The 13,870-nt window shown below is 38.6% G+C and overlaps 1 protein-coding gene across 4 annotated transcripts in view; it reads right to left on the bottom strand.

The window, feature by feature from the left end:
- LOC144374176 (mitotic checkpoint serine/threonine-protein kinase BUB1-like) overlaps nt 1-13,870 on the bottom strand; it is a 42,971-nt gene that overhangs the window by 8,393 nt on the left and 20,708 nt on the right. For all 4 annotated transcript variants that reach the window (XM_078037103.1, XM_078037104.1, XM_078037105.1 and 1 more), the window contains exons 10-13: nt 12,985-13,072; nt 10,107-10,345; nt 9,020-9,163; nt 18-133 (exon numbers count right to left, since the gene is read on the bottom strand). In XM_078037103.1, the coding sequence (XP_077893229.1) occupies nt 18-133; nt 9,020-9,163; nt 10,107-10,345; nt 12,985-13,072 (587 nt within the window). The remainder of the gene's footprint in view (nt 1-17; nt 134-9,019; nt 9,164-10,106; nt 10,346-12,984; nt 13,073-13,870) is intronic.

The following is a 13,870-nucleotide window of genomic DNA, read 5'->3' as shown; positions in this document are numbered from 1 at the left end:
GTATTTGCACCATTTACCTTTAAGACACATTTCTGTTTATTTTTGGTCTCATTCACATCTCCCTGGGTAGCTTCATAGACTTGGGCGAAGGCCCCTTCTCCAACAAGGTGATTGACGTAGACCAGTGAAGAACCTGGGAAGAGATAAATGTGTCAAAATGACAAATGGGCTCAAAATATTAAGGACTTTATCCAAATGAAGAATTTGTAAAATTTTCTTTGTACTTGAATTGCTTTCATAAATAAAAATGGCCACAGTTGCTTGGGAAATGTTTTACAGGCTAGATGAAAGGAAGTAAATACCTGCAACAAGAGCCCCCTTACCAAGTTCAGGGCAGCCTGCGGGGGTCACTAAGGTGCGTGGGTTTGGGCACTCAGTGCCTCCCCATCAAGGTTCTCGCATTTTAAAATGAGCAGCACCTGTGCTGCCCATCTTGCAGGCAGATGACAGGAGAAATCCTCCCTGAAGTGATACATAAAGCTTTTTGAAATAAACACGTTTTACAATAGGATAAAAATAAAAAAGACATCTTGACGAGGATCCAATAGCTGGTGCTACTCTCCAGGCTTTGCAACGCTGCTCAAGGGTGACAAGAAGAAGAGAGATGCCGGAAGGTCGGCCAAGAAAGGCAAGGGCCCAGTGAACAAATCTAGGGCAACGCTGAAAAGAAGTGGTCCGAAGGCAAAGATCAGGGCAAGCTCAACATCTAGTCTTGTCCTTCAAAGCTACTTATGACAAACTCTGTAAGGACATTCCCAACTCCGAGCTTCTAAGCACAGCTGGGGTCTTCGAGGGATAAGGACTTGCGGTTCCTTGGCCAGGGCAGCCCTTCAGGAGCTCCTCAGTAAAGGACTTTTCAAACTGGTGTCAAAGCACAGAGCTCAAGTAATTTACACCAGAAATACCGAGATGGAGATGCCCCTGTTGCTGTGCAGATGCACTAGCAGGTCCAAGCAACTGTGCATTTGGAAAAATAAAACTTTATTAAAACAAAACAAAAAAAATAAAATAAAAAGGGCAAAATAAAATGATAGCAACATTTGTAATAGACAATTTAAAATACTTAATTCAACTTTTAATTTTACATAGTTTTTGATTGATAGAAAAGTGGCCAAGAAAGCGGAGTTTCTGCATCCCCTAGCCCCCACATGGCTCTTATGTCACAGACAAGGAACCAACTGAGGAGTGCTGCTGCTGACTGAAATCCACACTCCCAGACTCACTAGTTTTTCTGTGTTTCAGGATACATTATATTTAGTCATTCTATCTCCATGGCTACTCCTAGCCTGTGACATGTCTCAGACTTTTCTTGTCTTTTTTTTTTTTTAATTGACCTTGATAGTTCCAAAGAGTACTAGTCAGATGTCCTTCAAATTGGGTTTGTTTATATTTTCCTTGTGGTTACACTGGGGTTATTGATTTTGGAGAAAAAGACCATGGTGATGTTGCATTTGATTCTTAAAAATTCTAAAAATAATCCTCCCATTCAAAATCAAATATATATTTAAAAAAAAAAAAAGATCTGTGATTTCCAGTCTAGCACATAAGCAGCTTGAAAGCTGTCACTCCACTTTTATGGCAAGAAAGTAACTGAACAACTGAAATTCAACAGCTCTTCTTGAACTATTAAAAAACTGAGATCAGAGGGAAAACTGCTGCACCCAAGGGGAGATGGAGAAAAAGACACAGAGATTCACAGCAGACACCACGCTGGAATTAGCAATGGGAAGGACAGTACTCCTCAGATTATCTAAGAAGATGACTCTCGGTTGTTTGGTGCACGCCTGCAATCTCAGCGACTAAGGAGGCAACTTAGTGAGACCCTGTCTCAAAATAAAAAATTAAAAGGACTGGGATGTGCTCAGTGATAAAATGCCCCGAGTTTAATCCCTAGTATAAAAAGAAAGTCTCTAGGGAACCTTAAAGGCAACAGGGAAGACAACACAGCTTAACTTCTAGCCAGATAAAGGTTACACCAAAGCCTAACTATCTCAGTTCCATTTACACAGTCCATCAGGTCTGGCCAGCAACAAAATTGACAAGGCATATTAAAAGACAAAACACAGCTTGAGGAGGCAGAGCAAGCACTGGAAATGGGCAGAGATTTCAGCATTATCAGACCAGGATAGTTTTTAAAATTGTTATCAATGTGCTAAGGATTCTAACAGAAAAAGGAGACAATTTTCAAGAACAAATCGGTCAAATAAGCAGAAAGAAGCAAAAAGAAATGCTAGAAATAAAAAACCCACTCGGTGACAGAAACCAAGAATGTCTTTTAGTAGACTGTACATGGCCAGGGAAAGAATCAGTGAGCTCCAGGACACCCTAAGAGGAAAACTGAAATGTAAAAAGAAAAGAAAAAAGTGTGAGTTTTCAAAAATTCAAGACCAACACCAAACCACAGATCCTGGAATCTCAGAGAATACCAGGCAGGACAGATAGAAAAACCTACACCTAGGCACATCACAAAGAAAATGCAGAAAATCAAAGACAAAGAAAATTTTGAAAAATGCTACAAAATAGAAATAGCTATAAAAAGAGCTTACTTCCGGAAGAACAAGGATAAGTACATCAGATTTCTCCTTAGAAACCACACAAGCAAGAGTGTGCAGTACAACATTTAAAGGGTTGAAAGAGAAAAACCACCAGCTAGAATGCTCTACTTCATGAAACTATCCTTCAAAAGTGAAGGATAAAGACTTTCTTACACAAAAATGGAGGGAATCTGTCACTGGTAAACGTGCACTGTTCTTCAGAGAGAAGGAAGATAATATAGGCCAGAAACTTAGACTCAAAGAGTGTTAAGTAAAATATTTGATGTTTCTTATTCTAAATTATCTAACAAAAACCCATTTGTTCAAAACAATAGCATCCACCTAGTGGTGGCATACCAGTGGATAAGTGAAACCAACGGCAGCAATGACAGAAGAGGTGGGCAGGAGGGAGGGAATGACACCCCTGCCGCATGGTGTGGGCCCTGCTGTGAGGGGGTGAGGTCCAAGTGGACTTGGACTGGCTCTGAGTGTATATATACTGCAAACTCTGCAGAATCCACTTGCAAATGTGACAAAGATAATATTATTGATATGCTGACAGAGGAGACGCAACAGAATATGAAATAATTCAAAGCCAAAGAAGGCAGAGAGTGGGGGAAAAAAAACCACAAAGAACAAGTGTAATGACTAGAAAACTAACAAATGAAACATGAGTCCAGCTATATCAATAATCACTCAGAACACCAATGATCTTCACCCACCAATGAAAACACACACATTGAAAGTATAACGACAAATGCAGATTAACAGTTAATAAGATATAGGATGCTAACAGTTATCTCAAGAAAACAGAAATAGCTGTATTAATTCCATACAGCAGATTTCAGATCAAGGAAAATTAACAGGCATAAAAGGGGCATTACAGAATGAAAAAGGGGTTAATTCTCCAACAGGACATGTTGTGTATACATCTCATGAAAAGAATGTGAAAATATATGAGGCATGCATTGATAGAAATGCAAGCAAATCACTATTACACTTGGAGATTCCTATATCCTTCCATCAGAAATGGACCATTAAGGGGCTCAGGATGTGGCTCAACTGGTAGAGGGCTCGCCTGGCATGTGTGAGGCACTGGGTTCAATCCTCAGCACCATATAAAAATAAAAAAATAAATATATTGTGTAAAATATAAATATATTGTCCACCTAAAACTAAAAAATAAACATTAAAAAAAAAAGAAATGGACCATTAAACAGAAAATTGGATCTGAATGACATTTACAGAATATATGACATTCTCACACTGACTTGGAACATTCACCAAGACAGACCACATTCTGTGCTGTAATATACACCCTCACAAATTTAAAAGAATAGAAATCATATAATGTCTGCTCTCAGACCACAGTGGAATTAAACTGGGGATCCATTAACGCAGACAGCTGGAAAGCCCCTACATCTTGGGAGATTAAACACACTTCTGAATAACACATGGATTGAAGAAGTCTCATGAAGGACTTAGAAAAGAAGAAAGAGTATATAACTAAAAATAACACATTTTAAAAAAGAATTGTTTACAAAAAAGTAAGAATAAAAATAACAAAAAAAAAAGATACAAAATTAATGATTTAAGGTTCCACCTTAGGAACTTAAGAAAAAAGAACTAATTAAATGTAAACAAAAGAAAATATTATGAAAGAAATCAATAGAGAAAAATAAGAAAACTCCAAAAATTGTGTTTTTGAGAAGATTAATAAAATTGATAAACATCAAGTCAGGTAAGCTAAGAAAAAAAAAAGACACAAATAATGAGAAATGAAAGGCTCATGGACGCTAAAGACATAATAAGAGAGTATTCAGAACATAATGTTCACAAGTGAGAAAAACTTAGATGAAATGAACCAATTCCTTGAAAGACAAAATCTATCAAAGCTCATAAAGAGAATTAGATAACTGGAATAGTCCTGCATCTATTAAGGAAATTGCATTAATAACTAATAACCTTCTAAAGCCGAAAGCACCAGGTTCAGATGCACTCACTGACAGATTCTATCAAATCTGTAAGGAAGAAATTATAGAGATTCTCTATAATCTCTACCAGAAAATAGTGGTAGAGTATACTTCCTAATTCATTCTATGAGGTCAGCATTTCCAGGTTACCAAAACCAGATGGAGATATTATAGGAAACACTACAGACAAATACTTCTCATGAATGTAAAAATCTTAACAAAACATTAGCAAGTAAAATCCAACAATGTATACAGTAAGTTATATACCACGACTGTCTTAGTCTGATTTCTGCTGCTATAACAGAATATTATGAACTGGATAAATTATAAAGAAAAGAGATTTATTTGGCTCATAGTTCCAAAAGCTGACAAGTCCAAGATTGAGGGGCTAGAACTGGTGAGGATCTTCATCGTCCATCCTAAGATGGTAGGAGCATCACATGGTGAGGGTGAGGCGGGAGATGGCCTGCCAGAACCCCCATTACAACTAACCCACCCAGCAACAATGGCCTCAGTTCAATCGTAAGGGTATGCCTTCATGGCTTAATCAACTCTTAAAGATCCCACCTCTTAAACTGTGACAATAGCAATTAAATTTAAACATGACATCTGAAGGGGACATTCAAACCATAGCAATGATCCAAGAAACACAAGGATAGCTCAACATCTGAAAATCAGTTAACCTGACCCATCATACCAACAGGCTAAGAATAATCACATAATATAATCACATGATCATATTAACATATGCAGGAAAAACATTTGATAAAATCCAACATCCGTTCATAACAATTCTGAGCAAACTAGCAACAGAGAAACTTCAACTTGATAAAGAACATGTACAAAACCTATAGCCAGCATTAGACCTGATGGTGATACACTACATAGATGCAGCCCCAAGGTCAGGAATGAGGTGAGGATGTCTCTTATCATTTCTATTCAGCATTGTACTAGAATTCCCACCTAGTGCAATAAGACATTTATTTATTTAATTTTTTTTAAAAGAAAGAGTGTGAGAGAGAGAGACAGAGAGAGAATTTTTAATATTTATTTATTTTTTTTTTTAGTTTTTCGGTGGTCACAACATCTTTGTATGTGGTGCTGAGGATTGAACCCGGGTCACACGCATGCCAGGTGAGCACGCTACCGCTTGAGCCACATCCCCAGCCCAGCAATAAGACATTTTAAAAAAATAAGTATACAGATTGGAAAAGGAAGAAATAAAACTATCTTTCTTTATAGATGACAGGACTATCTAAAGAATCAACACTAACAAAATCTCCTGGAACTATTAGTGGATACAGAAAGCTTATAGGACACAAAGCAGATATATAAAATACAATTACTTCCCTATGTTCCTGAAATACACAATTAGAATGAGAAATTAAAAAACAAAGAATACTTAGGTAATAATATATATTATGTACCAGATCTATATGAGAAAACCTAAACTCTGATGAAAGATCAAGGAGATTTAATTGGAGAGATTTCCATGTACAGGGATAAGATTCAATTTTGTCAAGATGTCATCTCTTCCCAATTTGACTAAATGCAATCTCAATAAAAATCTAGAAGTTATTTTGTGAACACCAACAAACTGATTCTAAAGTTTATATGGAAAGGCAAAAGACCCAGAAAGTCAACACAATATTGAGATGGAAGAAGGAAGTAAAGGGCTGACTTCATCCCACTCTGAGACTGACCATAACCCTGTGGTGCTGGCAAGAGACAAGCAAACCCATGGAAAAGAGCTGAGTCCAGAACAGAACCACACAGACTTAGAACTGCTCTTGGGCAAAGGATCAAACATGAGAAACAGTGTCTTCAGTAAGTGGTGCCAAGCATTCAGACATGCACAAGTGACAATGAACCTAGACACACACCTTATACCTTGCACAAAGGTTAACTCAAAATGGAGCATAGACCGAAACGGAAAAAATAAAACTATAAAACTTCTAGAAAAGATTACAGAAGACTATTTAAGTTTCCACTGGTGCAATGAGTTTTTCGATGTAACACCAAAAGCATGACCTGTAGGGGAAAAAAAAACCTGATAAACTGGACTTCATTAATATTAAAACTTCTGTGCTTTAAAAGACACAATTTAAAAAAAAATAGAAAGACAAACCAGACTGGGAGAAAATCTTTGCAAAACAAGTATCTAATAAAGAACTGCTATCTAAACTATTTGAGAAATTCTTGATATTTAACAATATGACAATTAAAGAATGGGCAAAAGATCTGAACACATAGCTCATTAAAAGTATGCAGACAGCAAGTAAACACATGAAAAAATGTTCACTCTCACTGGTGAACATCACTGTTGTCACCCTGAAATAGTGAGACACTATTGCACACCTACCAGAAGGGTAAAAACAACAGCAAAAGCTGCGAGGGTGTAGCAGGGAGTTCTTGCTCACTGCTGATAAAGACACAGATGGTATGGCCACACTAGCAGAGCTTGGCACTTTCTCATATAAGCAAACACTCAGCCCTCTGTATATGAGGATCTAAACTTTTTTTTTTTTTTTTTAAAGAGAGAGAGAGAGAATTTTTTTTAATATTTATTTTTTTAGTTTTTGGCGGACACAACATCTTTGTTTATATGTGGTGCTGAGGATTGAACCCGGGCCGCATGCGTGCCAGGCGAGCGCACTACCGCTTGAGCCACATCCCCAGTCCCCAAATCTATAAACTTAACCAACTATAGATTGAATATGTACAAATATTTTTAAATCATTATTCCTTAAATAATAGAGCATATCAACTACTTACTCTGTACAAAGTATTGTAAGTAACCTCAAAATTATTTAAAGTATATGTTAAGTTATATGCACGGCTACCCATTTTATATGAGAAACTTGAGCATCATGGACTTTGGCACCCACTGGGTTCCTAGAGCTAGCCTGTGCAGACCTGAGGGATGAGTGTATATTCATGCCTCGAAATCCAACAATCACACTCCTTGGTATTTACTTCAATGGGTTAAAAATACGTCCATAGAAAAACCTACATACAATGTTTAAAGCAACTTTATTCATAATTGCCAAAAGTTGGAAGCAACGAGGTGGCCTTTAGTAGGTAAATGGGTAAATGAGCTGTGGGGTACAGGGCCATCCAGACGGTGGGGACTATTCAGTGATTCAAAAAAAGCTAGCAAGCCATGAAAAGGCAAAGAGGAGCCTTAAATTCTGTTGCTAAGTGTCAGGAAATGGCCTGATGGGCTACAAACTGTAATTTCAAACACATGACATTCTAGAAAAGGCCAACTGTGGAATAAAGGGCCCAGTCAGTGTCTGCCAGGGCTTCTGGGGTGCAGAGGAAGGGGAGAAGGGGAAAGCACAGGAGACTCAAGGCAGGCCAATTATTCTGAAGTGCCCTGCAGCGAGGAGATCTGCCAAGCGTTCCAAACCCCAGAACGCACAGTACAGGGAACCTCGAAGGAAATCGTGGACTTTGGCCACATACCGGTACTGGCTTATCACTGTCACAATCAGCAGGCACACTTATTCAAGACGCTAACAGAGGATCTGGGAGGGGCAGGGAGGTAGGCATGGGGAACTCTGATGGCCCCTCAATTGTTCTGAAGGCCTACTGCGGCTCTATGTGTGAAAAGCCTTGCTCTCGCCTTATCCACAACCACCCACTTTCCCACTCCCACTAAGCCAACTATTTTAGTTTTGAGTATTCTTCAAGAGTTTTCCAGAAATATTATCAAATGAGTATATAATACTATCCCTCTTCTTAAGAAACATGTAACACACACTGTCCATACAGAATTAGTTTCCATTCTGCCAAGTGTGGTGGTGCATATTGTAATCCCAGCTACTTAGGAGGCTGAGGCAGGGGGATCACAAGTTTGACACTGGATTGAGCAATGTAGGGATACGTTGTCTCAAGATAAAATAAAAAAGGCCAAAGATGTAGCTCAGTAGTAGTCCTTGCATAGCACGTGTGAGGTCCTGGGTTCAAGCACCAGTACTAAAAAAAAAAAAAAAAAAAAAAAACCAAGTTTCCATTTGGATGATAAAAACTTATAATAAGATTGTGGTGACAGTTGCACATGTGCTTATTATCAACGTCCTTAGTGCCTCAGTATATTGAAAAGTGGTCAGAATGGAAAAAAAAAATCCTCATTTTGTTATCAATGCCTGTTTTTGACTATAAAATCTGTAAGAAATTCTTAAATAGTCTAACTGCATTTTTAAAATTTTGCAGTTCTGGAGATCAAACCCGCAGCCTCACACATGCCAGGTTAGTGCTCTGCTGCTGAGCTTCCCCAGCCTAAGCACGTGCATTTTTACTTTGATAGAGATCTCCGACTTAAATGGGTTCCAGTCCAACAGCACTCATGGTTCTATAGCCATGGATTAACAAGATTTCTCAATACTGTAGCTGTAACTCTTTACTGGGGCTGGGGGACAGGAGGAGAATCTCACATACACATGAATCACCATCAACGTTCCATGGATGAACAAGAATTCAAAGCTATATCACCCATAAAGTTCTTACCCAATTGAAATTCAGTCTTGGGCTTGATGGACGGAAGTTTACACTGCCACTCAAAAGTATTTGGATAGGAACTCACTGGTTTAGGAAGCCCAGACAGAAGTTTGAGAATCAACTTATCATCCCACGGATTCTCAATAGTGAAGTCTTAAAGGAACAGGAATAAGAAAAGAAACATGAGTTCAGTATTCAAAGATTTTACTTAATAAATTTTAGATAAAGCAAGTGGAGACATTCATTCATTAATTAAGCTTTCAAAAGTCTCATCCTTTAGAGAGCATTGATTCAAGTAATAGAGAATTGTTTCCAAAAGTCAGAACTGGGAGTTGTGCAGTTGACCATCTGCCATTTTGGATTTGAAAGTTTAAATCAACATTCAGGGTGACAAAGGGATATCATCTGCATCTCACTCCGCTCACCTAAAATGCTAGGTCCTGCCTTTAGCAGTGATGGCTGCACATTTAAGGCACAGATGGGGTTGGTTAGTGACCTCAAATGTGCTCAGACAGATACACGGTCTTTAACTGCTTGCCCACTCATACCCACAAAACACAATTTGCACATGAGTTGTACTTTGGTCTAAGATAGAAAACAATTTCTAAAGGGAAGATGAAGGTTTCTCTCCAACTTAGAATAATAACGTATTCTTATTAGTGGCAATTATGAAAGGACTGCTAGGGTAGAACCTAGCCTTGTCCCCTAGCCACTCTATCTCTGGTCCATATTCTCTACCAGTAGGTGAGACTGTCTGGGTGACAAGGGGTAGTAGGAGGGATCTCTTTAATCTTGACCCTCTGTTGACTTTTCTGTAAAGTGGGGAAAACAGCATTAGATTAAATGCCTGACACACAGTAGGCCCTTGAATTCCAATTCCCTCTTCCAACAGTACTTAACTTGAAATCTAAAATTAAAATGGATCGATTTGCCCTTCAAGTACATTCCTGCTGGACTGCACTTCAGTACAGTGAGAAGTGTCTGACTGTAGGTTCTACTCAATGGCACACGGGTCCCCCTCTGAGTTCTTCCACAGAACAGCTCTTCCTATGCTGTGGTCCTAATGGCATGACTAAGCCTGAGCCTCTGTGCACACCTGGAGCACTGACATCCCCATGGGGACCCATCTGCATCCGGTCTTCTTGGGGCCTGGCACTGGCATCGGACAGGTCCTCCACAACGGCACGGTCAGTGTCTGTGAGTTTACAAGCTTCAAGGCCCCGTACAGCTTCCTGGGTAAGTGCAGCACCCGGGGCAGGCTGGCTGAAATGGTACAAGGATGCCAAAGAGAGGTCTCTGGGGCATGTGCCTTCTGGGCTCTTCTCTTGAATTGAACTGGATGTGAAGAAAATTATAGAGAAAATCAAAACACCCTATTATTAGAAGCCTAATGGACTTGATCACACAAAAGTTCTACAACAGAGTTTCCTTTTCATTCTAGGAATGTCACTTCAAATATGCTGCACAGCTTGAGTTGATTAAATCATTTTCTTACACAACTATAGGCAAATACAAAGCTAGTCCAATATTAATAGAAATAAAAATCAAAGACATGATGATATACTAGATAAATGGGGGTGGTGATATGCTTGGTATTATTTAGCAGGGAATGTCGAGAGAAAGGGTATCTCAGCAGCACTGCTATGATCAAGACTGGATATCTAACTTCTTTCTAAAAATGACTTCTTTTATAACATTCAGACAACAAAAAAATGTCAACCACAATCTAACAAAATCCTACACATTTCCATACATATGGGTGTGTGTATATACATGCATACACAGCTGATTCCCATTCATAGGTTTCAGATTTGTGAATGCACCTATGTGTTAAAATTTACGTAAACATCCAGATCAACATTCTATAATTTTCAGTCATTTGCAGACTTTAGAGAAATGAAAAATCTGGGTGCGTGTTCCCAGGCCAGGTGGAGCAAGGTGAAGCCTACAGCTTATGCTCCTCACTGCCCTGCTTGGAGTCTAATGCCATGGTTTTTGCATTTCTGTGCTTTTTGTTGGGATTTCAGGTGTTTTGCTGAAGTGTGTCTATTGTTCCTAAACATAGAAGGCTCTGAGATGCCTTACAGAGAAAACAGGTAAGCCTCATCCAGGCACAAGTGCAATGTAAGTCATGAGTAATATGTGTTAAATAAGGTGACTTTAAACAAACATGGCAACAGGATAAGCATGTATTTCCCCTGGACAAGTGTCCAGTATACACTACAAGGAACAATGAGAATCAATCATGTATATCTCTACACCCACATTTAACCCTTACATCTATACATATACATCACAAATAAATATGTCCCTTTCTCAACTGCAACAATTTCTTAGTATTCCCTAGTTTCCCAAGACCATGATAGTTCAAATAGTACTGGCCACTATTTGGCTTCTCAAATAGACACTAGGGGTACCTTACCTGTACATTGAAAAATTGTTTCCATACCTTATACTACCGATACTGGTAACATGGGTATCCAAATTACTGTCAATGCATAAATGATTAACAAAATCTTTCTCTCTTGTCCATAAGAATCTGAGTCTGTTAACTGTTAGCTCTTTTCCCCTAAAAACTTACTCTGTCACCATTGGTTATGGTTAAAAATAACCCTCACTGGTTAACTGTATCTGGAGTAGAATTACAAATATCTGCTAGGAACCCATAGTTTCAGTTATTCATTTTTCAGAAAAAAAAATGAATTAGCATAAGCATGTAGAAAATGGTTAACTCACCAATAATAAAATAATGCAAATTCAATAAATTTTGGTTTTTAATTGAAATTGTGCCCAGTGGGTTTTCTCATGGGCACCCTGGGACCTGATGGAGGTGTTGCATAAGGCTCTTAAGCGAGGATCCTGCACTTGGTTCATGTGAGCCTTGCTTCCTTGCAACTGAACTGTCACATGGGGCCAAAGACAACAGTTCCTTGGGTAGGATGCACCCAGCCAGCAACTGGGATTTCTGCCCTATGTACTTCTAAGTTAATCTTACATCAAGGATGGCTTATGGCATTCTTGTGAGTCAAAGGTCTGGCTGGGCTTAGCCACTCCTGATGGCTCTTGTTATCAAAAACCTCATTCAACTGTGACCCAAATAAACAAATGATTGGATAAAAGATGTGAACAGAAATTACTTAAGAAAAAAAAATAAATGAACCTAAACATATAGAAAGTGATTAACATCAATAATAAAATTAATGCAAATTCAATATATTTTTGCTTTTTAATTGAACTTGTGCCTTGTGGGTTTCTAATAGGAGGCAGTGAGAAGAAGGGGTCAGCACTCAGACAAATACAGGTTCACACTCCAATTCTGTAAATTTGCAGCCTTATGACTTTAAGTCAATAATTTATCTGAGACTCAATTTCCTTATCTATAATGGAAAAAGAAAGAATAGTCCCCACAACTCAGTTATTATAAGGGCTAACTGAAAGACAGAGTCCAGGAAAAGCGTAAGTACTGTGTCTAGAATAAAATAGTTACCCAGAAGATGGCAGCCTTGGTTAGGATCTCTGAGGTTTACAGCCTGCGCAGACATGGTGGGGTTTACGGTGCCGAGTCTACCTTTACTGCTTATTCCTTAGGAGGCTTAAGTACCTTCTCTTCTCTTTAAAGGAAGTCATCAATTTTCTCAATTTTACTGGGTATGAAAAGCAATTCTGTGTTTGCCCAGTTCTGCAACAGTCTTCACATGGCAGGGTCTCTTTTTGGTAAAAGGCTTTCCAGTTCTAATCCCCAAATGAGTACAAGTCAGTTGCAGACTCTGTCACCCTAGCTGCTTCTCTCACTGTCCTGATACCAAGAGGGGGGCTCATTACTGGGCTTAGAGGACCTTCTGACTACAAGCTGCCAATTGTTAAGCACTTTATGAGTTGTTTAGGATGGGATTAGGCATTCTCTTACATCTGGAAAAGGAAAGCTCATGGAAAGCTCAAGTGGAAATGCAGAGAAGGGCACAACTGCAAGTTACCTGAACTTTCTGTCTCTCAAGGGCTCCACCACATTCTCAACACAAGAACTCAACGGCACATGGGTGCACTGCGTTGCTATCATGCTTTCTGAAATACACAAAAACGAGAGACACAAACATTTCATGCATGTATATGCACGCGCATACCATTTGACATGGTTACAATTCTAGAATTCCTTTATATGATGACTTTCATTATAATTTCAAAATAGTGTTCCATGGCAAAGTGCGATAAGATGCGGAAAATCAAGATCACTCAACCCTCTCGTACAGGGGAGCACTTCAGTTTTGACATCTGATCTATAATGATCCTTCAAGAACAAAGAGTCCAGAGAGCAGCAGGTCCACTCCAGACAGGATGACCACACAGGTGGTCACTGGCATGGGTGACAGGTCACAGCCAGGTTCAGGAGATTAGTGAAGTGAAATTCCTTGGCAGTTATTTCATTATTGCTTTTAAGAAGTACCAGCAGTGACAGAGTTTGGCTGGTAAATTGGTAGTCACTGAAATGGTACCAAAGTCCCAGATCTCATAATATTTATACTGTAGGTTGGTAATAAAAAACTAATAATTATCTGTGCTCAATGTAATGCCACATATCAGGGTTCAATTCAGAGATATATATCTCTTTTATATAGGGTGCTATATTTGGGATGCAGTAGAAATAAAAGACTATTTGTGAGTTTTGTCATTATTCCCTTGAAGCAAAACACTAAAAAACAAAATTATTTTATGTGTAATGTATCCTTGGCTGCATGTCTGAAATAATAAAAATTTATAGAAATGTATCAAGGACCAAAATTGGCTATTTTTTTATTCATTAAAAACCATGTTTAGTATTTTTAGCATTCAAATAATTATCTGTAGTGCTCCCCTCTTGACTTT

This window comes from Ictidomys tridecemlineatus, unplaced genomic scaffold (assembly GCF_052094955.1).
Source record: "Ictidomys tridecemlineatus isolate mIctTri1 unplaced genomic scaffold, mIctTri1.hap1 Scaffold_601, whole genome shotgun sequence".
Lineage (NCBI taxonomy): Eukaryota > Metazoa > Chordata > Mammalia > Rodentia > Sciuridae > Ictidomys > Ictidomys tridecemlineatus.
Note: the sequence above shows the minus strand (reverse complement) of the source record. Positions and strands in the feature narration are given on the sequence as shown.